The 27,255-nt window shown below is 41.0% G+C and overlaps 1 protein-coding gene and 1 long non-coding RNA gene across 5 annotated transcripts; both read right to left on the reverse strand.

The window, feature by feature from the left end:
- Positions 1-6,260: 6,260 nt before the first annotated feature.
- LOC144995688 (uncharacterized) lies at positions 6,261-6,882 on the reverse strand. Of its 2 annotated transcripts, none has more exons than XR_013659200.1 (3): positions 6,751-6,882; positions 6,505-6,645; positions 6,261-6,395 (listed from the first exon to the last, which is right to left on the reverse strand). It is a non-coding gene; the product is annotated as an uncharacterized LOC144995688 (long non-coding RNA). The 2 variants fall into 2 exon arrangements; XR_013659199.1 differs by having other exon boundaries at positions 6,505-6,602; positions 6,694-6,825.
- Positions 6,883-20,617: 13,735 nt separating this feature from the next.
- On the reverse strand, positions 20,618-26,483 carry LOC101173954 (C-type lectin domain family 1 member B). Of its 3 annotated transcripts, XM_020706921.3 has the most exons (8): positions 26,363-26,483; positions 26,153-26,263; positions 24,768-24,836; positions 24,217-24,279; positions 23,844-23,906; positions 23,354-23,496; positions 21,493-21,611; positions 20,618-21,042 (listed from the first exon to the last, which is right to left on the reverse strand). In XM_020706921.3, exons 1-8 carry the CDS (start codon positions 26,466-26,468, stop codon positions 20,922-20,924), a joined length of 795 nt encoding a protein of 264 aa, XP_020562580.2. In that variant the 5' UTR covers positions 26,469-26,483; the 3' UTR covers positions 20,618-20,921. The 3 variants fall into 3 exon arrangements, with proteins under 3 accessions (XP_020562580.2, XP_078811244.1, XP_078811245.1); XM_078955118.1 differs by having other exon boundaries at positions 26,153-26,483; XM_078955119.1 differs by lacking the exon at positions 23,844-23,906 and having other exon boundaries at positions 26,153-26,483.
- Between the last annotated feature and the right edge of the window lie 772 nt (positions 26,484-27,255).

Below are 27,255 nucleotides of genomic sequence, written 5' to 3' on the forward strand. Positions count from 1 at the left end.
CCTTCATTTCATTCGTTGATGTAAGAGAGCATGGATAAATATGCTCCTCAAGGTCCTGGGGGGTATCCCAGAAAGCAGGTTATGCTAGCTCCCACAATAAGTTTGAGGCTAAGGAAGTTGATAACCTCAGCTTTCAGTTCCAGAAATGGAGGTATGTTTCAGGGTAGGTCAAGTTACCATGGCAACTCATGCTCTGAACATAACCTGGTCCAGAGCAGGTTTAGTTGAAGCTTAGTTTGTTTTCAGAGAGGTGAAGCAGCATGGCGTGTCCATTTGAAGATGATTTAGTGGATGAAGAAGCTCAGAAAATATTTTTTCCACCAGGAGAGGGTGATAAGACCACATATGGATGTTGGAAAGATAAACCTTTTTACTTTGATCTAACTTAATTATTTGCTTCAGTTAAGATAAATCATTTTTTTGTTAGGTCACCTTAAAAATAACACGTAGTTTTCAGACAATTGTTTTCCTTTCGTTCAATTAATTCAATTAAGTAGGTGTAACTTTGATGCTGCTGTTAGATCGGCACCGCAAGGGATTCTGGGATATCATTCCCTTTGCCTGTCTAGACGGATTTGGGTTTAAGTGTGGGTTTTTTACAAAATGTGTTTAGGTGTATAGCTGTTTAACTGTGTTTCACCGTGTTTTTCCGAGCTATTTTGTCCTACTATGCTTACGTCTCTGCACCATGAGTGAGAGTAAAGGAGAGGATGATGAGTTTATATAGCACCCCTTCCCAACTACCCCTGGCTACAGCCTGCAGAACTGCACAACATAGTGGAATGCTGGAACGCTGAGGAATGTGTACACGCTGTGGAATGTTAACCCCGCCCACAATGAGCCTGTCTTCTTCATTGGTTTTACAAGTTTCCAAGTGCAATATTGCCACCTACCGGTTTTTAAGGAGTTTTTCCTTACCGTGAAGGGGGGGGGGGGTCTAAGGGCAGGAATAACAGTTTAGTTTAGTCTGTTTTGTTAAAGTTTAGTATTTTCCTAATGCATTCTTTGTATTCATGATCCCCTTTTTATTGTTTTTCATTGCACTAAAAAAAATATTTAATTGAATTAGAGAATTTATACAGTGATTCCTGTCTTCTTATGCCTTTTACAAGTTTCCACGTGCATGTATTAGGGAGTTAATGTCATGGTACCTCTGTCAGACCCCTACCCCTCCCCTCTCTGCTTGGCTTCTGACTCATCACAGCTGCGTCCACTCACCTCATCAGCCGCCTGCCTTCATAAGGGGATCCAGGACCAGTCTCCAGTGCCAGATCATTGCTCCTCTATGGTGCTTAGTATGGTCACCTCGCTCACAGCTACTGCTGTCAAGCTCTCGCCTAAGTCTCTGTTCTCCGTCTGTCCACAGGAGTCCGTTACTACGAGTGGGCGCCTGAGTCATCTTCGCTTCTGGAACCAAGCCTCAGAATTCTTCCGGTCACACCAACGAGCCTCTGCCGATTCAAGCCGCACCACGAACCGCCGCCGATTCAAGCAAATCCACCAGTGACGCCACGGGCTGCAGACACCTACAACCTTCCTCGTGGGAATCTCTCGGACGTGACTACTCCGCCCAAACATCTACTAAACCTAGAACCGAACATTAAAACTCATTATCCATCATCTACTCGCCTGTGTATTCTTCCGGGTTCCAGCGTTTGGGTCTGTTTTCCCGCTAGTCATGACAGTTAATAAATTCTGTCTGGCCTCACAGACTCAAAAAAATAACTCATTGGATGAACTCAATTTAATTGTGGGCAGGATTTCCATCCAATAAATATGAGTAACCCCACCTCAAAGAAAATTCTTCCATGTAACGAAATATAATCGAGTTAGTCGAACTCAATTTTATCAAGAAAGGCAAAGGGAAAAAATCATTCAGAGGTCTAAAGCCAGATTCAAACTCAGAACCTCTGTATTATAAACCCACTAACTAAGCCACTGAGCTAACACTCCAGTAACGTAACAAGGCCGCCGGTATAAATAAATAGATTCCTTACTTCTATGACTGATGCTCTTCGTGTATCGTGTTATTGGGAGAAGCCGAGTTGAAACGATTTCATGCCACAGTTTCGTTTTTTACGTGGAAAAAACGAACTAAAGTTTTCACTTTTGAAAACTCGAACGATTTGAAGGACTAATAGTCATACCAGGCATTATATTAGATTAAGGAGTTGAACATTTTAATAGTTCAATGGTTAAAGTAGGTGAAAAATTGTAGCCGTGAGACGGCAAAAAGCATAAAGAGAAACAGGAAAACAGCATTCAACAGCATGCCCCTTACTTGAACCCAATTATTTTGGATTACTGGAGTTATAGGGGAAACTATTAATACATTTTGTGTTAGGTCAATTAAATGTAGATACAATCTTTTAAAATAAATATTTTTAAATAAAACCAACAGAATTTTATTGTGTTAATTGAAAGAGGGACTTGAATCATTTTTTTGAGTTAAAAAAAATTGCACCATTCAAATTTTCCTCCCCTCTGTTCTCTTTCTTCCTCATACAATTCACAATGACACAAAATTTGCTCCACTGATTTTTCCCCTTTCCTGCAATTACAACTGCTGTGACAAAGGTGAATCAAATGCACGGGCTCAGCGTGGGCGGGGTTAACATTCCACATCAGACGGGCTCAATGTGGGCGGGGTTAACATTCCACAGCATGTTCACATTCCTCTGCGTTCCAGCATTCCACTATGTTGACCCATTCTGCAGGCTGCAGCCAGGGCTTACTCCCCCTACCACCAAATTCTGTTATGACAGTGACGGAAAATTCTTTAATGAAATTTTGCACTCCGTGCATTTTTTTTCCGTTCTTTTTATTGTTATAAAAATGAGCATATCTGCCGGCTCAAACTTAGACATATGAAAGTTCAAGAAATATAAGTAATTAAGATGGAAAAACGATTAATGGAGTAATGTGACATTTGGTTAGATAAATACGTAAATTTGAGTTGTATAAACAATTATTGAGTTTGAATATATTTAACTAAATTATTTAAATTATTTTTCAGCCTTGTTACTTTTTGATGGACTTATAATCTTTATCCGCCTTCATTAAAATCTCAGACTCCGTCTCACTTCCGTCTCAAGTGTCGCGCTTTTTTTTTTCTCTCTCCACGCGTTTCCATGGTGACTCCAGAAATCGGCGATCGTTTTACCATAATTTTACAATACCATTCTGGCAACCACAGCTCCCAGCGTTTTACCATAAAAACTACTTTTTCTTTTACAGTGTAATTCTATCTTTTTGTGGTTTTTAAAATAGTTGTTTATGTCAAGTCAGTTTTTGTATTGTTACCTTGACAACTAAACTAAAAAAAAGATAAAATAACTTGTTTCTCTTAATTCATATCAAAGTGATTCTGTTATAAATCTTCTGGTGTCTTTGGAAAACAACAGACTAAAAACCAGTAACAATCAACTGCAGACTGAACTCTCAGGTAAGATAGATTCTAAATATTTTGTCAAAATGTTGAACAAACTATTCCTAAAAATGTCTTTGGGTTTTTTTGTTTGTTACTCTTTTATTTAAACTTGTTTGAGTTCAACCTCACATGGACTGTTTCAAACAGGAAACAGAGAAAAGACCACAGTGATCATGGTTTCACACATTTATCATAACAGTTCTGAACTAAACTGATCCAGTAGAACCATTTATTACCTAATTGTGGTTTTGTTTTTAAAAGTTAGGTTTTCAGTTTTTGATACGAAATACTAAAAAAGAAAATTAAATCTGTTTTTTTTTTTCCAGAATTGATGTCATCTTTGACAACCAACAACAGTATGTAACAGTATATTTACAGTATGATGAAAATGAAGGTCAGAAAAGATCAAGAAAAATTAACAATAAAGGGAGTCCATTTTCACTTTTAATTTTAAACTGAGTTTTAGGTCATTGTTTATATAATGAAAAAAGAGAACATGTATTTATATATGAAGTTAAAATATAAATCAGTGGAACAGCTGGACTTGAAAGCAGAACAGCTGTTTGCCAAAAGGTTTATCAGGGGTTCATATTGATGTTTAAACTTCTCATTTTCCAAATGTTGCATGTTTGTTCTGTGTTCATGTTTTCTAATGAGTTCAAATATTCTTTGCTGACATCCAGACTATGACTGAGACGCCTTTATCATTCATGCAGACACAAAACCTTTGATCCAACAGAAACACAATTGTGTCTCCACCCCTGTCTATGAGTAAAGCAACAATTTGATCAGAAACAATATTATCATTCCAAAATCGAACACAGACTTTCAGACTGTCTGTAGTCAAAGCACGACTGCAAATGATCAGATTCATTCTGTTAAGGAGCTGAAGAACAAACTAAGATGAGAATCTTAGAGAACCATCAACACCACAATACTGAACCCTTTACCTTCATTTAAACTCTTGTTTTGAACCTGTTTCCTTGCATAGATCCTCCTGAATGGACTCCAGTTAAAGTTAGCTGATGTCCAGCATGTGGTGGAATTTATCCAGACTACTTAAGGTTGATATCCGGCTTAAGTCCAGCATGAAATACGGAGCAGACAAGATGCAGAATGCATTGAGAAAAGCCTGGATACAAATCTGTAGTTGTTTAACCCATGTGCTATCTTAGATGACCCCACCCTTGCGTTGACATGTTATTCCTACCATGAAAAAGGTGGATAAAGGTGGAAAGATTTCATGTAATCCATGGACACCGGTGAAGATCACAAGTCATTGAAAAAAAAGGGTTCAGAGCACTGTCTAGTGGGTCTAGATGACCCAACTCCCAATGTTAAAGTGCCTAGGATAGCACAAGGGTTACATGACTTTCCTGATACCTTCCTGCCAATCAGGTCATCATTGATTTGAATCGTTGGATTGTCAGTGATTTTCCAGTTTCCTTCTAGAACCACTAATTTTTACAGATTTGACTCCTTTCATCCATTTACACACACTTTCAAGCAACCATGGAAAGAGGAACCTGCAGACAAGATGGTTCCTCAAACCATTTAAGGAAGCAGAAATTACACAATTTACCATCATGGTAACACCAAAAGTGTTCAGAACCATAGAAAAAACTTTTAGTTAGGTTTAAAATGGTAAAATAAAAACTGTTATGGTTACCAGTTCAAATAAATTTGTTTTGAGTGATGTGGTTGTGTCGTGGGTCCCACCAGGGAATGATTGGGCAGAGGCGCCAAGGTGAAAGTATTCTTGACTTTAATGCAAGAACAGAGCACACCAATTGCTCCACAAAGGTTAACCAACATAGACTTCTCCAATCCAACACTCCAAATTCTCCTCTCAGACTCTCCAACTTCTCCACTCAGACTCCCACACTGACAGCTGTATCTGGTTCTCTTTTATGTGGTAAGCCCCTCCTCCTGGGCGTTGCTCTCCATCAGTCCAAAGAGAAAATAGGGACAAGTGTTTACATTGTTCAAGAACATAAACATACAGGAATAAACAGTTTCATTCAACTAAACATTCTGTGTCGTGTACAGAAAAATAACAATAATCATCAATAAAAATAAATACAAACAATGACCGATGCGTCACATGACCCAGGGTGTCCATGACCACTTCCGGGTTACCGGGTTACTTCCGGGTAAACAAACCAACGTTAATGTTGGCGTCGTGTGTGCTTCGTGTTAATGTATGCATGGGGATGGTGAGTCGGCAACCTAGTGTGCACCCAGGGCTACCTGCAGAGGGATAGGGACGGAATGAAAAGGGTAAGCTGATGTAAATGACGTGTTACCGGGTCCGAGCGTGCGCGTCTATGCGCACGTGTGTATGTGTGCGAGCGTGTGTGCATGCGTATGCGCCTGCAGCGGCAGCTGACGGTTCTACACCGTCACATCATCCCCCTCCTCTGGGAGATTGGCGATGTGCGGCAATCTGGACAGGAAATCTGCCACTATGTTTTGTTTTCCGGGACAGTGACGTACGTTAAATTTGTACGGCTGAAGCGCCAGATAACAGCGCGTAAGCCGGTTGTGGTGGTCCTTCATGGTATTTATCCATGTCAGGGCCCTGTGGTCTGTCTCAAGGTCGAATTCTCTGCCAAGTAAGTAGTACCTCAAGCTATCCAACGCCCACTTAATGGCAAGTCCATTCTTAAGATCCTGGTGCCTCTGGTGGTTCTCCAGGCCTGACCAAAGGCCCAGAAGGTGACTTGGCGGCTATGATGAGAGACTTCCTCCGTGGACAGCAGCAGCGGGAGGACAGATTCATCGCTGCCCTCCAAGGTTTGGAAGCCTCTTTTTCCAGGGCAGAGCACCATTCTGGTCGGCGGCGTAACATCAGTCCCAAAGCCGCTGGACCAAGCTCAGCTGCAGTGAGTAGCCCAAGGTTGGATCTGCCAACACCAGCTGCAACGTCCCGTCGACGGCATCCAGTGGCACAGGAGGACTCCAGCTGGTCAGATCAACCACAGAGCAGAGTCAGTTTACAGCCACCTGATTGGAGACCTTACATGGAGCCAAAGGTCCCTCCATATCAGACAGGTGAGGACATTGAAAATTACCTGCTACGTTTTGAACGGATTGCCAGGACGTGGAGATGGCCAGAGACTGAGTGGGCATGTCGCCTGGTGCCACTGCTGTCCGGAAAGGCGTTGGAGGCCTACACAGCAATGGACGAGCAGCAAGCCCACATCTACAAGGACCTGAAAGACGCACTCCTGGTAAAATTTGACATCTCGCCAGAGACTTACCGTCAGCAGTTCCGGTCTACTGTGGTGCCATCTGGGGAGAATCCGACTGAGACATACCACCGCCTGAAGGGCCTCTACCGTCACTGGATCCGCCCAGAGCAACACAGCAAGGAGCAGATCGGGGAGATCGTCATCCTGGAGCAGCTGCTGCGTGTGCTTCCAGCTGACGTGAGGACGTGGGTGAAGGAGCACAACCCGGAGGATGGCCTCACCGCTGCCCGGCTTGCGCTGCAGTATCTCAACGCTCGACGAGGAGCGTCTGCACGGCCGTCGGGTGGGGATCAGCGTCTTCCCATTTCAACCGCTCCACTGAGACCTGCACGGAGAGACTTCCATCAGGCAACGCAAGGTACCAACCCAGCACCTAACCAGCGAGCGGCGGGTAAGGACCTTGTGTGTTTCTATTGCCAGCAGATTGGTCACAAAGCCTCCGTATGTCCAATCCGCAAGACTAAATTCACAGGTGCTTGCTACGCACCCAGGCCAGAGACTGTCACAGGAGCAGGGCCTGTGCACATGGACAAAGACACTTTCCAGCCACTTAAACAGGTGACTGTGAACGGACAGCAGGTTACTGCTATGTTGGACACGGGCAGTTTTTTTTCTCTGGTCAAACAGAGTTTAATCCCTTTTGGTGGACTTGATTATAGCAGGCAAACAAGTGTTGTGTGTGTTCATGGCGACCAACATTTGTACCCAAAAGCGGATGTAACAGTGACCATAAATGAACAATCCTATCTTTTGACTGTCGGGGTGGTAGAGAACCTACCTGTTGATTTAATTTTGGGGTGTGATTTACCTATGTTGGGGGACTTATTAAATGAGGCTACTGAAACAGCTAAAGCTAATGATGAGCTAGCTGTTACTGTCTCAGCACCTGTGCTAACTAGAGCTCAGGCTAAAGCGGGAATGCAAAGTCTTCCACGTTTGGATGACGATTTCTTTGATGGAGGCAAAGAAATGCCCAGGAAATCCCGTCGTCAAAGACGGTTTGAGAAAAAACTTAAGTTGCTGGATCCTGAGATCACAACAACAGCAGAAACATTTGACATACCAGCTGACATTTCGGCTTTGCAGAAAGAAGACCAAACTTTAAAACCATTGTTTGCCAAGGTGACCACAGAGAGTGACAAATGTTTGGGAAATGTGCGGTTTATTGTTGCTGATGATGTTCTGTATGCAGCTGAAGGTGAACACCTACGGTTAGTTCTTCCAACCACCTGCAGGCCACTCGTCATGCAATTGGCGCACACACTCCCATGGGCGGGTCACCTGGGTCGTCACAAAACCTATCTGCGGGTTAGTTCACGTTTTTTCTGGCCATCAATGTACACTGACATTCAGACGTACTGTGCAACATGTCCTACCTGCCAGAAAACTGCAATAACACACAAGTCTGACAGAGCATTACTACACCCACTTCCTATAATTTCCACTCCATTCAGGAGAATAGCCATGGACATTGTTGGACCTTTACCTAAGAGCAGTAGCGGTCACGAATACATCCTGGTGGTCTGTGATTATGCTACACGGTTCCCAGAAGCTTTTCCCCTGCGCACCATTACAGCTCCTGCAGTCATGAGAGCGTTAATTCAGTTTTTCTCCAGAGTAGGAATACCGGATGAAATTCTGACAGACCAAGGAACCAACTTCACCTCTCGGTTGATGAAACTGTTCCAACAGCAGCTTGGCATCACTGCCATCAAGGCGACACCGTACCACCCACAGACCAATGGCTTGGTGGAACGTTTCAACCAGACCCTGAAGAGGATGCTGCAGAAGTTCGTGAGTGACACAGGGAAGGACTGGGATCGTTGGCTACCATTCCTGTTGTTTGCTTATAGGGAAGTCCCACAAGCTTCAACAGGCTTTTCACCATTCGAACTCCTCTATGGCTGGGATGTCCAAGGCCCACTGGATCTCCTCAAGAAGAGCTGGGAGGCCAAATCCACAAAGACCTCAGAAAGGGGTGTGATCCAGTTTGTCCTGGAGATGAGAGAACGGTTGGCAAAGTACAGGGAAGAGGCAGAAGTCAACCAACGAGAGGCCCAAAGGAGTCGGAAGACGTGGTACGACCAGCAGGCCCGTCACCGTGAACTCCTACCAGGTCAGAAGGTTCTGCTACTTCTTCCCTCTTGTACCAGCAAACTACTGGCAAAGTGGCAAGGGCCATACACCATTCTCCGCAGGATGGGACCTGTCACCTATGAGGTGCACCATCCTGACAAAAAGAAAGAAAAGCAGACATACCACGTGAATCTACTTAAAGAGTGGAAGGAAGGTGCTAACCATCCAACAGAGAAGTCTTTGCTAGTCAGGGCTGTGAAGACTGAGGAAGACTTGGACTCTGATCTGGGAGCACTGACTCACTCAACCCCTCCGTCTCTGTCACATTTACCTCCGGAACAGACTACACAGATAATGGACTTATTTCGTGAAACGCCATCTCTTTTTTCTGCACAGCCAGGAAGAACTACACTCATTAGCCATTCCATACGGCTCAAAGATGGACGACCAATCCGGCAACGGCCTTATCGGGTACCACAGAAGTTGGTGGGAAGGCTGAACGATGAGGTGAGGAAGATGCTGGAGCTAGGTGTCATCGAGCCGTCCAACTCAGAGTGGAGCAGTCCGGTGGTGATCGTGTCATTTACATCAGCTCACCAGGGTAAGCTGATGTAAATGACGTGTTACCGGGTCCGAGCGTGCGCGTCTATGCGCACGTGTGTATGTGTGCGAGCGTGTGTGCATGCGTGTGCGCCTGCAGCGGCAGCTGACGGTTCTACACCGTCACAGGTTGTAATTCCAGTTCTGATCCAGGACTTCTGGTTCTGGACGTTGATGACAGCAAAACATGAGGCATCATGACCAACCCCCCCCCCCCCCCCCACACACACACACACACACACACTCATAAAAGTGAAGATTTCTTCGTATCTGTTGAAGGCCATGTGATTGTTCATTTAAGTACAAATCAATAATAAATAGACTTCTACTGTCTTTCAGGCATCAACAAAACTTTTTTGGGATGAAATAAAACAGCTGAAAAATAAGATTCAAGGTGGGAAAAGACTGAAAACTAATGGATGATATCAGTTTGTTTGGATCATGTTTACCTTTGAACTGAACTTGAAAGTTTTAGCAGAAAATACAGATGAAACCAGAAAGTAAACCCTGCAGTAGCTTTGTAAATCACTCCTTTGAAGGGCGGTGTCCTGAAGAATGGAGGAGATTTGGATGCAGCTGCTACTATAAATCTACTGAGAGGAAATATTGGGCTGACAGCAGGAGTTTCTGTCAGGATAAAGGATCTGATTTGGTGGTGGTAGACAGCAAAGCGGAACAGGTGGGTGTGTTCACACTAGTTCCTTCCAGCTTCTTGTGTTTTGGATTCTCCACCTGTATGTGTGCTGCTGTTGTCTGAATGCTGATGGATTCCAGCTGAAATTCTCTTCAACAACTCAGATTTCATGTTTGTCTTTCAGCAACATTTCAAAGAAATGTTGTGATGGAACACAGAAACTCTTTTCTTCTGTCTTCAATTCCAAGTGAACGACCCTGGGAGTGTTTCAGGCAGGCAACTCAAGCAGTGCGTTTACGTGCTTACTCCTTCCTGCGGGCGGTTCACTCTATTCAACTCACCTGTTCTCCGTCCTACTTAAGTTCCAGGTGTGCGGTCCAATCCTCTTCTTCCTTTTCCGCGAGCTCTGTGTTCGTGACCGGTTCCCCATGCTAGCTGTTGGCTTTTTCAGCGTAATACGTCTTCCCGCCATTGTTTTTCGGACTCGATGGTCCCCCTTCGTCTGGGGTGAGCGTCCTGCAGTCTTCGGGTTGTCAGTGGCGCTCAATCGGGAGTTGTATGGGCCTTCTTGAATGCAGTGATCACCGGAATCCCTATGGTGAGCGTGCCATGCTTTACTCTTCCTGTGTTTTTCTGTGGTGAGGCTTTTCCGAGCTTGCGGCTCTTCCTGGTTCTCTGCTCAACTCTGTCATCGGTGACGTCACACCCCTAAGGACCCTGGAAATTGCAGTACTTTTACTTAAAAGTAATGATGCAGCCCTGGTTCGGTTTCTGCTGTGTGGCACTGCGTCGTCCGGATATGGTTTTGGGCATTGTGGGGTCTTTTCCATGGCTATGAAGGCTGGCGGTCCTCGTCTGGACGGGTTTCTCATGTTGGTTGAATTTGTTGTGGCTTTTGGTGTATTTCTCTGTTGCTGTGTTATTTAGGAGCCGGATGTGAATCGTGGCCACCATTCGATGTTGGCTTTGTTATGGCGGCTCTCTGTTTTGTTTGTTTTCTGTTAAAGCTGCGGTGTTCATTCGAAAGTTCAGCCAGCATTTGGATTGGTCCGTCGTTGGACCTGTCTCCCATCTGTGGACATTTTACTTGTCAATAGTTTCTTTTATGTGGCATATGTGGCTCCTTTTCTCATTTTATTTCGCTTGATCTAGAAACGGCGATCCTTGCGTCGTCACAACCGCATGCTCAACTGTCTGGTTCTGCTCCACACTTCCTCCCTTGGGGCCAGCTGGTGTGTGGACAGCCGCACCTCTCTGTGTTGCCCAGAGAGTCCAGCCTTAGCCTTCGGGGAACTGATATCTGCCACCCTTGTGAATGTGTCAGCTTTGTACGCGGCCCCGTCTTCTCAACCTAACAGATATTTTGTTATTTTCTCTCTCTGGTTGGTTTAGGGGTTTCTGGCTAGTTTGTGGGGGCTATGTGACGGGCTCTTTTCCAGGGCCCCGTTTTTGAGTCAGCCCCTAAGGGTGGTCACTCGGGACTATTCAGGTTTGATGCGACTTATATTAGACCTGTCGGCGCCTCGTGAAAGCATTGAATTTATGGATGTTACTTAAGCTTGTATCATAGTATGCCAGTAGCAGCATCGGATTTGTGGATGTAAAGCTTCGTGTTGTCTTACAGGTGTGGTTCATGGCGGTTTCAATTTATATTTCCCTGCAGCATCTTTGCAGACATTTGCTCCATGTTCAGTTTTCCTGGCCTTCTTTCTCTTCTATCTAGATAGTATGTTCGCTTTGTGACGCTGTACTTGAACGGGAGCGACCCTACGGTCAATGGTGCCGGGTCACACAAGTGTTCCATTAGATAGTGTGTTCCCTTCGTGGCGCTGTACTCGAACGGGAGCGACCCTACGGTCAATGGTGCCGGGTCACAAATAACAGTTCCATTAGATAGTGTGTTCCCTTCGTGGCGCTGTACTCGAACGGGAGCGACCCTACGGTCAATGGTGCCGGGTCACACAAGAGTTCCATTAGATAGTGTGTTCCCTTCGTGGCGCTGTACTCGAACGGGAGCGACCCTACGGTCAATGGTGCCGGGTCACAAATAACAGTTCCATTAGATAGTGTGTTTCCTTCGTGGCGCTGTACTCGAACGGGAGCGACCCTACGGTCAATGGTGCCGGGTCACACAAGAGTTCCATTAGATAGTGTGTTCCCTTCGTGGCGCTGTACTTGAACGGGAGCGGCCCTACAGTCAATGGTGCCGGGTCACACATAGCAGTCATACTTGTAAGTCTTTTGAATATGGAATGTCTCCGAAACACACTTCATCTGACTTAAACACACATAATGATGATCTTGACATTCACTTTCTCTTCAAACTCAAGCGTTAGGGGTATTTTAATACTCATAGTTTTCTATGGAGATCTTTGTTATTCTGCAGCTAAAATCTGGAACAGCCTCCTTTAAATCGTAAGACAGGCCTCTTATGTGTTCATGTTCAAATCTAGACTTAAAACATTTCTGTTTAGTGTGCATATGACTGAAAGGCACTATCTGCACTTTTCTTTCCTTTCCTTCCTTTATTTTTTAAATCAATTTTCTAATTTTTTCTTTTCTTTTAAAGTAAATTTTACGATGATTATTTCTATGATGTATTTTGATTTTAATGCATTTTTCTGTTTTGTGAAGCACCCTGAATTACTTTTTGTACGAATTGTTCTATAGAAATAAACTTGCCTTGTTTTATGTATCTGAACGGAGCCCTATGACAAGCTAAAATAAATATGGAATAAATCTCCTGCCATACCAAAATAAATATGGAATACATCTTTACTGCTAAACTGGGATTCAGTAGAAATGGACTGTTGGCCCTAAAGACAAAACAAGAAGCAAAAACTAAATGAACAGAAATCTGCATCAAAGGCAGATTTTGTTCCTCAGATTAACTTTCTCTCAGGGTTTAGGACAATTATCCAGAACAGATGAATCCTGAAGACCAGACATTTTTTACTGGACATTTAGTGTGAAAGGAAACCAAGATGGAGAGAATGTATTTAGAAAGAACATTTTCTTTTGTTCACTAGGATTTTCTTTCTACATTGGAACCGAATGCAGAATCCTGGATCGGTCTGTTTGCTGAATGGTCATCAAGGAAAGAGATACTTGAATGGAAATGGGTGGATGGATCACCACTGACAGAAACGTAAGGTTTTTTTTTCTTTTACAACGTTACTAAATTCATTCTTTATGACTGAGGCTGATTGTAAATGTGTGAAATCCTTAAAAAAATACAGAAAATGTTTGTAACATCATAATTTAGAGAAGTTTATTAACTGAATTTAGACCAGAGATAAACAGAATGTTTTTATCACAGGTTCAGGGATGACAGGATTTCAAAAGATCCAGACTACAATGACTATGCAGTGTCCTTAAATAATGACGGGAAATGGACACGACAGTACAAAACAAACTACAGAGACTGGATCTGTGAGAAATAAAATTTTGGATATTTTTGGTATTTATGCATTGATTTAACTGTTTAGTAATGTAACTACAAAAATGTATCTTTTTTATTTTTATTTCTTTTTGCTTACATCTACAAAATAGTGCTTAAAGGAAGGTTGTTTTTTAGTTCAATTTGAATTGTTCAGAGAAATAAAGTTGTCATCTATCAACATTTTCATCACATTTAAAATATCAGTTAAAAATGATTCAGATAAACAGGAAACTGTAATAAATGACATGAAAACGAGCTAACTTAGAGCAGCAGTTCAGACTCAGATTTGGTTTATTTCAGGGGTATCAAACATACGTTCTGCGGGCCTCGTGTGGCCCGCCAGGAGGTTTAGTCCAGCCCACACATGTAAAGTAAAAATAAAAGTTTGTTTAAAAAAGAAAGCACGTTTCTAGTCCATTCCTGTGGCGAGTTATGATTTTTTAAAGAAATAACCGAAATGCACAATTCTGCCACAAGGGGGAGCAAAGGAAAAGCAAAACAGGTGAAACAGCTCATCTCTGCAAGTGTCAAAAGCAAAACCTAACAGTTCTGCATCTGGGTAGGCCGGAGTTAAGTTCCCTGCGAGCCTCACCACTGTTACTTTTTTTTTATAAGAATGATCAGTAGTGATACTAATGACCAAAATGCTGTCAAAAAGAATAAAAAGTGGAGAGCTGAGCTTTCCAGGAAAAATGGACAGTTACATTTGTTCACGGAGTTGAAAGCAAAACCTGCATGCTTGGTATGTCATCAACAGGTGCTCAAAGAATACAACATTCAGCACCACCATGAGACTCACCATAAAGAAAAGTTTCACCATTTGGAGTTAAAAAAAGAGAAGATTTACCAACTATTAGCTGGTCGGACAAAATAACCATCTGCATTTACAGCAGCAATGACGTCAATGATGGAGCAGTGACACCTAGCTACCTAATTGCAAACAAGTTGGAGCAAACATACAAACCATTTTCAGATGGTGAACTTATTGAAAAAATGCTGAACGCTGCAGAAGTCTTGTGTCCCACAAAGCAGTCCACCTTTGCTAGCATGAGTCTGTCAAGGATTACGATTGCAGAAACAACATCTCTGAGGAGACTTGGACGCCAAATGAAGGCCAAAATGAAGGAATCCAGTCATTTACTGCATTGGCCTCTGTGAACAAATGTGTAATAATAAGTGATTGGGTACCATGTTGTTTGAGGCCTTTTTTCTAATTGAGTGAAAAAGCAAAAACAAAGCTGTTATTTTGCCTTTATGTTACTGGTCCGGCCCACTTGAGATCAGACGAGTTGAATGTGGCCCCCGGACCAAAATGTGTTTGACATCCCTGTTCTATTGCAAATACCAAACAGCTTCCACAAAGTCAACTGAAAGGTAACATTTGTAACATCTTTTCTGTATTTTCTCTTGATTTTGATGGAGTATTAAAATAATTAATGATGGAAAAGTGTCTTTTGTCTTAATATATTCCTGGTTCTGTTTTGGGTCTTTGTATTATTATTGAAAAATGTATTTAATTAATGAATTTTCTTTGATACAGCTGTTCATTTGTATTTATTTATATTTGTCAAAACTAACTATATTAGTTTTCAAAAATCAAATATATCAGAGGTAGCATGCATGTCCAATCAAAGTTAAAGTTAATTTTTTGCATGAAATTCTGCAAAAGTTTTAAGCCAAAAGAACAATTTTAACACTTAGATTGATGTAAAGCATTCTAGATTCATTGTCACACACAAATCATTTATTTAAGAAAAATAAAATAAACATTTAATGTTTTTTTTCCATATTTTCTCATGAATTTGTTTCATGGTTTATTTTGAGTATCCTGTGTATCTTCACTCTTTCTTCCTCCTTTCTGAGGCTAAATATTTCTGAAACTAACTGTAAATTGTGTGAGGCTGCATGAGTAATATGATTAAAATGGAACCAAAAGAGTGTACATGACAAAAAAAATGGTCGGATGTCGTCATGTGGGTTTGTTTCCAGGGGTATATTTACCTATATGTGTAATCATGTGTGTAAATAGGTATTCCCAACTCTACTTGAATTTCCTGCTCTCACCAAAAGACTAAAAAAAGTTGGAGTTTGACCCCCCCTACTGTACCCCCCTACACATTCATATTACATACAGAATGTTCTCAACACAACCACAGTTCACACACACATATGCACACAAACCAACACATCTTTGTCTGCATTTCATTCTGTCACACAAACTATTTACGTAAAGGTGAGCTGACACCTGGGTCTTTATGTTCTGCAGAGGTGGATGATGGAATAAAAAAAGGGGGAGAGTGTCCAGCCGTACCCCACACCCTGCAGGAGCTGCAATTGTAGACAGCCCCCCCCCCCCCCCCCCCCCCCCAATCAAGGGTCCTATATGAGTAAGGTGTAATTTAAACAGACAGGGGGAGGTCCAATTCCATACGGCAGCCATGGGATGGGGGCTATTGCCAAGTAGCTCCCCCTCCTAATTGATTGCATTTCTTTTGATGGTAAGTCTTGGAATCAAATCCTTTTTATCTCTTGCTCATAGGAACTTCCTGAATCATTTCAAATACCCTCTTCTCTATGACATCATCAGCCAGCTTGTATTCTATGTGAAATACTCTTCAGTGCTTCATGCATCACTCTAGCAGCAGCAAGTTTTGACAGATTCATAAAAGCATCGTTTTAAGCAATTGTACCCAATCTCTATAAAGAATCTGAATTTCTAGTTTAGTATGTGTTGCTTCTACCTTTATACACAGTTCCAGTAAATAAATACAAATTCTGTAAGACTTTAAAACAAAATCAAACTTCCATTTCTGTCAGTGGTGATCCATCAACTCACGTTTTTCTTTTTGTGGTGACCATCCCACAGACAGACCAATCCAGGATTCTCCATTCTGGTCCAGGTTTATGAAAAAAATTCTATTTGGAAAAAAGAAAAAGGCTGTCTTTAGTTTGTGAGTTTATTTACTGAAGACTAACTAGTTTTACTTTTTAAACAAGCCCTACAGTCCTAAATTAAATATCTTCACGATGTTTTTTTTTTCCATTCTGGACACTTTTCAGCCTGTTTGGATCTCTTCCGTCTTCTACATTTTCTAAACTACTGCTCTCTTCACTGTTTTTTTTAATTTTATTTAGACATGTTTTTTATAAAAGAGAGAAAAAGAAGGACACATTTATTATGGCTTTAAAGTATTAAAACTTTAAAGGTAAATTCAAATTTCTGCAATAATCAGGATCTGAAATCAGTTCCATCCATCAGCATCCAGACTGACAGCAGGTGGAAAACATGAGTCACAGAAAGAAAAGTCCCAGATTAGAAGTACCTGATATGGTAAAGGCCCAAAGTGCTTTACAGTCCCAGTCCCACTGACCCATTCACACACTGGTGGTAGCTCCGCTGCCAAACACTGGCACCAATCTTCCACCAGAGGCAAGGTGGGGTCTTGCCCAAAGACACTTCAGCACACGGGCACACAGGACGGGGGTCAAACCTGCAATATTACAATCATGGGTCGACCGCCCTGGCGCTGCACCACACCTGCCCCATATCTGATGTCAGGAACTGCTGCTGTAGGACCCAATATGCAGGAGACCAGCCTTGGAGTCAGAAACTGACAGAAACTTTGACCCAACAGAACCAAAGGAGCAACAAAAGTTTGAAGAAGCAGATGAGCTGAAAACCAGACACTAATATACTGGGGGGGGGGGGGGGGTCATGAACAGAAATGAAAACAGCTGTGGATGATCATCAACATGAACCTGGTGTGACGATAGTGACCAAGAAATACAACCGACTAAACCTAATTCAGGATAAAAATCCTCACAATCTGATAGGAAAAGACAGGAAGAGAATTTTTTAATAGATTTCTGTTTTGAATAATTCACAAAGTGCATAAAAATATAAATGGAGAAAGCAGAAGAACTTCATACTGATTTTTTTAAACAACAAACCAATTTAGAAGTAAAAATGTTCATACGTCATAAAATGATTGAGACATGAAATTATAGGATTGAAACACAAATAGATCAGACCCTTTAAGATAACAGAAACATCTGCTGTTAATCCAAGAATTCATGAAAGGAGATCAGCAGCTGAGTTCAAACAAGACTGATGAGGATCCAGCATGTAGTTCTAAACGCTGCCCACAAGTGGGCAGTATTGCTCAACCAAGATGAGAACAAAAAGACTCAGACCTGGGTTTAAAGACTCAGACCTGAGTTTTTAAGGGAGATCCAAACCCCAACTAAAAATCAGGTTCACTATGTTTGCATTTTTCCTTTCATTGGAATTTTGTGGAGAATATGAAAACTATACAGTCTTTGAAATCTTACAGCATAAGCAATCAGAAAAACAATGTTTCCATTTGCCCCAAATCCAATATGGTGGCCATATTGGCTCTTACAAAATGGCTGTAATCAAAAGGGTTTTCATCAATATCTTAGTGTCTAAATTCATTTGATAAACTGGTCATTTGGCTACCCTAGGCAGCTATGTGTCTAATTATATGCAAAGTGACCAACATTTATATGTAGGCCCCTAGTTTATGTGTAATAGTTCAATATAATATTACTTATACCATGGTGTGGGTGAATAACATTCCCTTCATATCCATTGGGGCAGACCATGCGTGTGAGCATCTGTACAGATCAACGAAAATTCATTCTGGACTCATTGGAATCTCTACCAGTGCAAATGCTAGACAGAGGTTCTTCATGGTCTCACCAGAACTCTTGTGTTTTGTAAAAGAGTTTAAGAGTCAGTTTGACTTGGGACATAACAAACCAAGAGATCATCATGCCCTTGGGCCATGTGCTGTCAAGAAGGAGAATGATACTATTGACAAGATCAAGGCAGCCGTACTGAAACATGGTAGCCCATTTGCTGTTGAAGCTGAAAGGCTGCACAATGTGATCATGCATGCTTACATCCCTGATGAGTATGTAACAAATATCTTGTTTGTAGTTGTGACTGGTCAAAAACTATATGAAGACTACGTTACAGAGCGAATGATGGAGAATGTCAGCCTATGGGCACCTGTAAAAAGGGAGAACAACAAGATCTTCGTGTGTGCAAACCCTAAAAACCACAATAAAACTGCAAGACCAAAATGTGGATCTAAAAGAGACCAAGGACTTGTATGGTAGACTGATGGTCCTCGCCAGGTCAAGCAGAGACATCAACCTACAGCAGAGGTTTCACAGGAAGAGCAGCAGCCAAGAGATGGAATGTGCATCATTCCAGATACTCCAAGTCGCAAGAAACCCCTGGTAGATGGAATGGTTCATCTACAGAAGATGGGCAAGAAACCAGCAACCACGGTGACAGTCAAACATCAAAGTGAATGCTTTAATGACAGGCTAATGTTCCTGACAACAATGAAATCACCCTTGTGTTTGACACATACATTCTCTGAAGAGTGCTGACAGAGATAAAAGGAGGCAAGGAAGAACACCAATCCAGTATCAGGTCAGAGACGACATAAACATACAACATATTCCAATGAGCAGGTTCCTTTCACATGGAAAGACAAAGGCTGACCTGACCAACTATCTTGCTGCAAAGATAGAGTTCAACAATGCATTTCACAAACTGGTCATTACCTCTTCATTAGGACGTACGGGGAGCCACAAAGTATTGCTTTGTCATGAAGAAGCAGACACACTGTTGATCTACCAGGTTGTGCTGGCATCACGAAGAAACCCACCAGATGCACGGATGGTTTTCTTCTCCCCAGACACAGATGTCCTTGTGTTAGTCGTAGCAAACAATGACCTCCTGCTGAAGAACCCAGCCATTTCAATGGATTCTGGGATTGTGAAAATAGAGCCAATATGGACAGCAATGGGGCCAGATAAAGCAAAGGCTTCGCCAGCCTTTCATGCATTCAATTTTGCGGACAACAATGGAAAGTTCTCTGGTATAGGCAAAGCAACCTGGCTGCAAGTATGCATGAAGGCAGACAAAGATGTTATCAGTTCACTGAACATGCTTTGATGAAGAAGTGACCGAAACTATGCTTACCACCCTGGCAAGCTCTGTCTGTGCAGCCTAGTCCCCCAAATGCATCTATATCAAGACTATCTGTGAACTGTGATGGTATCTTTTTTGCAAGCATATGGCTGAAAGTGACAAGCTACCTACCTACTCTTAGAGCTCTTACACAGCATGTCCTGAGAGCTCATACTCAAGCCAGAGAGTGGGGACAGGCCAGCATTGCTCTGCAGTATCCTGCTTTGAATCCCCTTTGGAATGGCTCCCACAAAGGGTCTGATAACCTGCTGAAACCAAACACATCAGATATGATATATTAGCTCCAAAAGCCATCCTTGAGTTGGTTTAGCTTTCCATACAAAAAAAAGACTGGTCTTCTGCCAGATGTTCTTGCCGAACAAAGAACTTATCCCACACTCCCCATCAAAATGATGCGGGGACACAGGACATTTATGAAACCGATGACTATGATGGTGATATGTAAATACTCTTCAGTTGCTTAAAAAGCTATTTGCAGCCGTCTTTCTTAGAAACAAAAGTAACGGATGACACGGACACATTGTGGCTTTTCAACTTTTCAATGAAAAGTTTCCATGAGCAGGTGAGGTTAGTGCCCAGCCTGTTTAGAGTTCTTTGCCTCAGAATGCAATACACTTCCATGGGTCTGCAACCTCTTCTTACCATTCCTCTTTAAAAGCTACAAAAAAATCCAACATTGTTTATTCAAACTGTAGTTTTCTTTAAAGCCTTGGAGAAATGAAGCAAGCCTTCGCCATCCAATCCAGCAAGAAAACGTAGATTTACTCAGAAGGAAACAGAAAAACTTGTATTTTTTTTACTTGTGCAAGAATTAATTTGTCAAATGATTACAATAAGAAAATTAGCAAAAAAAAAACTTGCTGAAGTAAACAAGACACTTTATAAACCTAGAGTATATAAATACCTTTAGTGTCGAAGACTGCAGGAAAGCCAGCCTTCTTTAGGGTTCCATCCTATGGATGGCTCTCCTTTTTAAAATTGTAACTTATTTACATTTCACTTTTTCATTTAGTTTTGACATTGACCATTGATAAATTGACATTTAAAATTCATTGTCTGTAAAAAAAATCCTGCCCAATTATCACCCCCCCCCCACACACACACACGCACACAAATGAATTTATAATCAATTGAAAATAAACACTTCTAATTAACTTATTCAAGTTTTTATTTTGCACAAATAAAACCATAAAAGCAACACTTTGGTCTTAAGGCAGAAAATACATTCAAATATTTTCACATGAACAGACTCATTGACCATCTGTGGACACAACGTAAAAACAGTGTTCTTAAGATTAGAAATACATTCAATAAAACATCAAAAACAAGAGATACGTACATTTTACCTCAAGAACAATGTCTTAAAGTGAAGAAATTGAAATGGAAGTTTCATGATTATAATGTAAACCGTTCAATCTCTGCACAAACCTGCAACAGCAATAAAAGCATCAACTTCATATCTCACAGATGAAGGTTTTATGGCGAGTTTTGGGCAGACTTTTCCATTTCCCCTCAGCATTTAAATAGACTGCAGTGTTGTAGTCAGTGAATTCTATCTTCTCCTTTTTCTCGAATCTGTGTAAAAATAAAACACACTAATGAAATAAAAGCTTCAGTGTTGGTCAAACGCATCATTCTATTTGAGGAAAAATGTACTTTCAGTTGGACTGTAAGTAAGTAACAAGTTTATTTCAAATCAAATCAACACAGTTGAAAACACTTTTTCTGTATTTTACTGCAAATGATTTTATTTTATTAAATTCTTTTTAAATTTTATTCTGGGCTGCACGGTGGCGCAGTGGTTAGCGCTCTTGCCTCAGAAAATGAATGAATGATTTTATTCTAATTTAAACTAGTGGGGTGACCTTTTATAAAAAAAAAAAATTCAAAAGCTCAAAATCTTTTCTCTCAACTACTTCCTGGTTTTCCACTGCACATGCTCAGTAGAATCCAAATGCCTGATCATGATAATTTATTTTTTTATAGAGTCATTTCATTAACATTGTCAAAGAAAGACAGACTCACATTTCTGTTAGCTGTGATCCATCCACCCACTTCCAATCATATTTCTCCTTTTGTGTGGACCATCCAACTTCCAGACCAATCCAGGATTCTCCATTCTGATTCAGCTTTGTGATAAAACCCTATTTGAAAGAAAGTTTTTTTTTAGTCTGCAAAATATTTTAAAACATTTTAAAAACCCAGAGGTCTGAATTCCAAATGATCTTGCAGTTCATTTTTTTTTCATTCCAGACACTTTTCATCTGTTTTTTTATTTTATTTCAAGATTCCTTTTATTATCAGAGGTTTAAAGTCAAAAACAGATTTCTGCAATAATCCGGTGCTGCTCTGACACTTCTAGATCCTGAGTCATGGGGGAAACCTAAATAACTGTCAAAAGATCTATGGGAAAAGGTAACTGAACTGTACAAAACAGGAAAGAGATAAAAGAAGAGATGCAAGGAACTGAGAATACCAGTCAGCGGTGCTCAAACTTTGATCAAGAAGTGGAAAGTGAGGAGTTCTGTTGAAACCAAACCATGGTCACACAAATGTCTGCTACAACTGCCAGAAAAACACTGGGGATGCAAAGAAAATCCCACAAGTAACTTCAGCTGGGATCCAGGACTCTAAAAACTGCAGTGTGGATGCTTCATTGTCGAGTGTCCAGGAGAAAGCCTTTTTTGCACTTATGCCACAAAATAGCTCAATACAAAATGCCAAATAGCACAGAGACAAGCCTCCAAGCTTCTGGATCAAAGTCATTTGACGACTCCAAGACTGACCTTTTTGGCCACAACTAGAAACACTGCATTTGGAGAGGAGTCAACAAGGCCTGTGAAGAAAACCATACTGCAGTAATATGGCTTTCCGGTGAGGTTTTATCTCTGCCCCTCTCAGAACCTCCTTGAGATGCAAAAGCCTCATAAGTGTGTCTTGAGCTGAGTCTTTGTGATGAACAAGAAGAGTCACAAGACTGAAAAAAATGTGCAAATACGTGAAACCGCGATGGAACACCATTCCTACTGTGAAACACGGAGGCGGTCGCTGATGGTTTGGGGATGTGTAAGCTATGTAGGGACAGGAAACTTGGTCAAACTGATGGCGGGATGAATGCAGCACGTTATCAGAAGATACTGGAGGAAAACTTGCACTCTTCAGCTCAGAGGCTGCACATGACACGCACTTGGAAATTTCAACATGATTGAAAACGCAAAGCCAAGTCCACCTGTCATTGGTTCCAACAGAATGAGGTGAAGGTTCAGGAGCGACCATCTCAGTTACGTCTCCTCAATGTTCTTGAGCCGCTCTGGGGAGATCTCAGACAGCCCGTTGAACAAAGACAAGCCAAAAATTTAAAGGATTTGGAGGTCTTCTACCTAGAAGAATGGGCTGCTTTACCATCAGAGAAAATGAAAAACCTCTTCCACAACGACCACAGAGACCTCAAGCTGGTATCGATCCAAAAGGAAGTAACGCAAGGTATTAAGAAATGGGGTTTGTAAACTTTTAGAAAGGGTCATTTGGGAAGTTTCTGTTGTCGTTATGATTTAAAAAGGGCTAAAGCTTTTTACATCTTTAACATTGTCTAAAAAAAACTTATGAGAACAACTGTATCTGATACTAAAAGACAGAAATCTATATATTTTGTCTTTAATTAATTTTTCTATGAGTAACAAAATAAACAAAAAAACAAAAAAAACTGAAAAGTAGAACTGTACATTTTTTATTCTTATAAATTGATTGATTCAGATGTTTCAGGCATTATCAGCAAAAACTAAAATATTTGAAACATGATGACTTAAGAGATTTAATTGAAGACTGCAGAGGTAAAATATTGGTACAAAATGTCTCAAACATTTTAGGATAAAGTTGAAACACAAACCTGTTCCTCTTCGTCGTCTATGATCACCAGATCAGATCCTTTATTCTGACAGTCGCTCCTGCTCTTATCCCAAGATGTGGTGAAAGTAGATTTGAGGTAGCAGCTGCATCCAAATCTCATCCATCCATTACGACACTTTTTATCTTGATTTCAAGAACATTTCATGTCAATTAACCTTAAAATCTTCAGTCATGTTATTTAAATGTGATGATTATTCCCCCTTAAGTATTTGTTTCCCAGACACGTGAGATTTAAACAGTTTTTTTTTGTTTGTTTTTTAACCAACACATCAGAGTTGATAAACCAACTGTTGAGATTGGGAATCAAACCTTCAACTCATCTTTCAGCAAACAGCTGTTCTGCCCTCTTTCCACATTTACACTTGATTCATGTTTTATAACTTGAACTTTGACACAAAAAAGAGATAAACAACAACATCTATTTAAAAATGAGATCTAAACTCTGATCATTTCTGTTGATCTTTTCTTACTGTCAGTCTTGATCTTCAGATTCTTCATGTCGTCCTGCAGACGTCTGTGGTCAATTGTCACGACTTCAAAACAACAATTTTTAGTCATTAAAACAGTACTGAACATTTGTGATTTTTCTCATCGTTTAGGCAGGCAACACAATTGTGTTTCCTTTGGGTCAAATGTTTTGTGTCTTCATGAGTGAGAAAGGTGTCTTGTCTGGATGTCAGAAAATTCATCATAAAACATGAACACAGTACAAATACGGAACTTTTGTAAAAGGAGAAGTTTTAACATCAATATGAACCTGCAACAGTCCAGCTGTTGTACTTATTTTATATTGATACCTCAGCTATAATATTAATTGTTTGTTGTTTTCTGATCTTTTCTTACCTTCATTTTCATCTCTCAGCTGCTTGATTTCATCCTCCAGACGACTGTTGTTGACCATCATGACTTGAAAACAGCATCAATTCTTTTTTGTCATTCTTTGTTATAAAACTCAAAAACTCAACATCTAAAAGCCAAAGTCTGAAAACAACACCACATTTTTTGTGTTATAAAAAAAACTTCATAAAATGTCTTTTGTTGTTTTTGTTTATCACTGAGAGTGTTTCATTGTTATCTTCCTTTTTAATGTGTTGCCTAAAATCAAACAGGAATCTGTACTTTTTCAGACAAAGTGAGTTGTTTTTGCTGCAATTGGAGGACATGTGCTGCTCACTGATGGCTTCAGTTGAACTTCAACAGCAGCATCTGACGGTTAAAATCTACCATGACACGCTGATCTGCAAGACAATGGTCACCATGGGCTGCTCAAACCAGTTCATGCTAGGTTAAAATCAAACTCTCACGTTTAAATAAATAAGGAACAAAGTAACCCAAAGTCCTTTTGTAAACAGTTCTTTTGACAAACTGATTAAATATTAAAAAAATTTTCTCACCTGAAAGTTTAGTCTGCAGTTGGTTGTAACTGTTGTTCATTTTGTTGTTTTCCAAAGACAAAAGAAGGTCTGTAACATAAAATCACTCATATGAATCAGGAAAAATAAGACATTTTATGATTATTAAACATCACAGTCATGGTCAGAATAGAATTACTCGTTGGGTTTTTTCCTTTTTGTTTCTAAAAGAAAATTGACTTGACAAAAACATCAAAACAATATTAAATATATTTTAAATTGGGCAGTTGTGGAGGTAAAAATTCAGTTCTGGAAGGACTTTGATGAAGCCAAGGACTAGGAGCCAAAGAGAATGACCTGTTGACCTGGAAGAGATTTGGCTAAACCATGCAACACCTCAGGAGGTTGAAGCATTTTCTGGTCCCACTGATTTCAGTACAAATGGGGAGCTATTGAATTTGAGGATGTTGTAGGGTGGAGGATGGAATTTTTCAAGGATCTCCTCTGTAACAGAAGCAGAGACTGGGGACTGCAGCAGTCTGGGTTACCTGAGCTAATTGCAGAGAGATGGGTTAAGTGTTCCACTTTAAAGTGGGTGAAAATCCCAGCAGATCACCAGTTTCTGAAATCCTCAGACCAGCCCGTCTGGCACCAACAACCACGTTTAAAGTCAATTCAATCACCTTTCTTCCTAATCCTGATGCTCGGTGCCTAAATTTGCATTAACAAGCAGCTGCAGGTGTGCCTAATAAAGAACAGGTGAGTGCACACAGTCTGCCTGATGAACAGCACTAATGCATCCCTCGGTCAGCGTTCAGGTGGTTGAAAATCAAAAAAATCTGTAAGACATGCCTGCATCTCACCTACTTAGTTTTCTCTTGGTTGGTGTTTAAGTGTTCTCTATGTCCGGTCACCTGCAGCATGCCATTAGAACAAAATTGACATTTTGCTTTATTGGGTCAGAGAGTGGTCTACAATTGTGAAATATCATGTAGACCAATTACATGATATTTCATGTAGAGAAGAGCCACTGCTGCTCCACATCAAGGAAAAACAGCTGAGGTGGTTTGGGCATTTATGCGCCCTGGATCCCTCCCTTAGAGGAATTCTAGGCATTTTCCACCGGCTGGAGACCAGGGGGAAGTCCCAGGATGTGCTTGAAGGACAACGTCTATTAGATGGCCTGGAAGTGATTTGGATCTCTCCTTTAGAGAGCTGAAGAAAGTTACTGTGACGTCAGAAATCTGGGTATTTCGGCTTAATCTGCTGCCGTTGTCTGCTTTCAATTTTAAATTTCTGCAATAATTTATTACAGAATGAGATGAAAAGCTGTTCATCCATGTTTCCATGTTCAAAAATGGATTCATAGAAATGATCTCTGCTTCAGAAACATTTATTTATTCTATTCTTAAGGTGTTCCATCTTACAGCATATGGAGAGGGCGATGATCCCTGCTGCCGTCAGAACACACAGCACCTTCAGACACAACAAAGTCCTCCATTCCTTCTGGACTGCAGAATGGCTCTGAGTCTGTGGTCCTTCAGAAGCAAACGTGTTAAGTTTTTGAAATGCATCAGTCAGTAAAGAATGCTGTTCACCAAAATGCTGATCTTTCCAGATGCCATAAATTTTCTTACCTGTTCCTGTTGGCTGACAAGAATAGTAAACTTCCTCATCATTTGAATTCCCATAGATTGCCACTTTTCTCTCCTCCCAGTCTGATCCGTCTACTTTTGAAGACATTCTACGAATATTGAGAGAGAACAGATTAAGGAAGTGGCGGCTTCAAGGAAACACGTGGTTTACGGCGTAGTGTGTGTGCTTTCTGTGAACAAACATCTGTTCTTACTGCTAACCATTAGTGCAATTTGGAGCTTTACCTTTCAATCTTCTGAATGATATCAACATGATTTTTTTGCCTTTAATGAAAGCACCAGCTGCAGTGGATGCAATGTTTTAGTACATGTTGCATTAAATAAATGGGTGAAAGTGACCTGTTAAAACATGATGTAACATGTGTGAACAAGAGAACAGATTTCCTGTTTTGAAACCACAACTTTCAACCATTAAATGACTTACTAGAGCTTTCTGTGTAAACAGCACATCCAACTGTTCGGCTATGAGGAACAAAGGTCAGAGTGGAATATACACATTTAGTTAGACTAATGTAAAGCGATATATGTATTATGTTGTCTTAAAAAATATGTGACTATCATGCATAGTTTTGATTTTCAAATTTTCTTATTGCAGATTCCAAGAAGGTCAGATACAACAGAAAGCAGCAAGAAGACACATCAGACTGGGAGGAGTGTGAGGTGGAAATCTACAACGATGCATTTGAATCTGTGGAGGACACCACCGGGGTTCAGTCACCAGAACAAGGTAAGAATGAACTCAATCTTGCTGATCAAAATCTCAGTACCAGTTCAGCAAGAATGAACATTTAGCTGGCTAGATTTTAACAAGGTTGTGAGTCAGGGGGGGGTCAGAATCCAGGCCTGGAGGGGCGATATCCAACATGTTTTCCAAC

Source organism: Oryzias latipes, chromosome 11, assembly GCF_053564925.1.
Source record: "Oryzias latipes strain Hd-rR chromosome 11, Olatipes_Hd-rR_3.1".
NCBI lineage: Eukaryota > Metazoa > Chordata > Actinopteri > Beloniformes > Adrianichthyidae > Oryzias > Oryzias latipes.

What these genes read in the sequence shown, in the direction of transcription:
- LOC101173954 (XM_078955118.1), bottom strand. Translation starts at nt 26,468, where the DNA reads ATGTCTTCAAAAGTAGACGGATCAGACTGGGAGGAGAGAAAAGTGGCA. An exon ending in GCTGAGAGATGAAAATGAAG is followed by an intron (nt 23,907 to 24,216) that starts GTAAGAAAAGAT and finishes GTTGTTTTGAAG; the next exon opens with TCGTGACAATTGACCACAGA. An exon ending in GGATCACAGCTAACAGAAAT is followed by an intron (nt 21,043 to 21,492) that starts GTGAGTCTGTCT and finishes ATTTTTACACAG; the next exon opens with ATTCGAGAAAAAGGAGAAGA.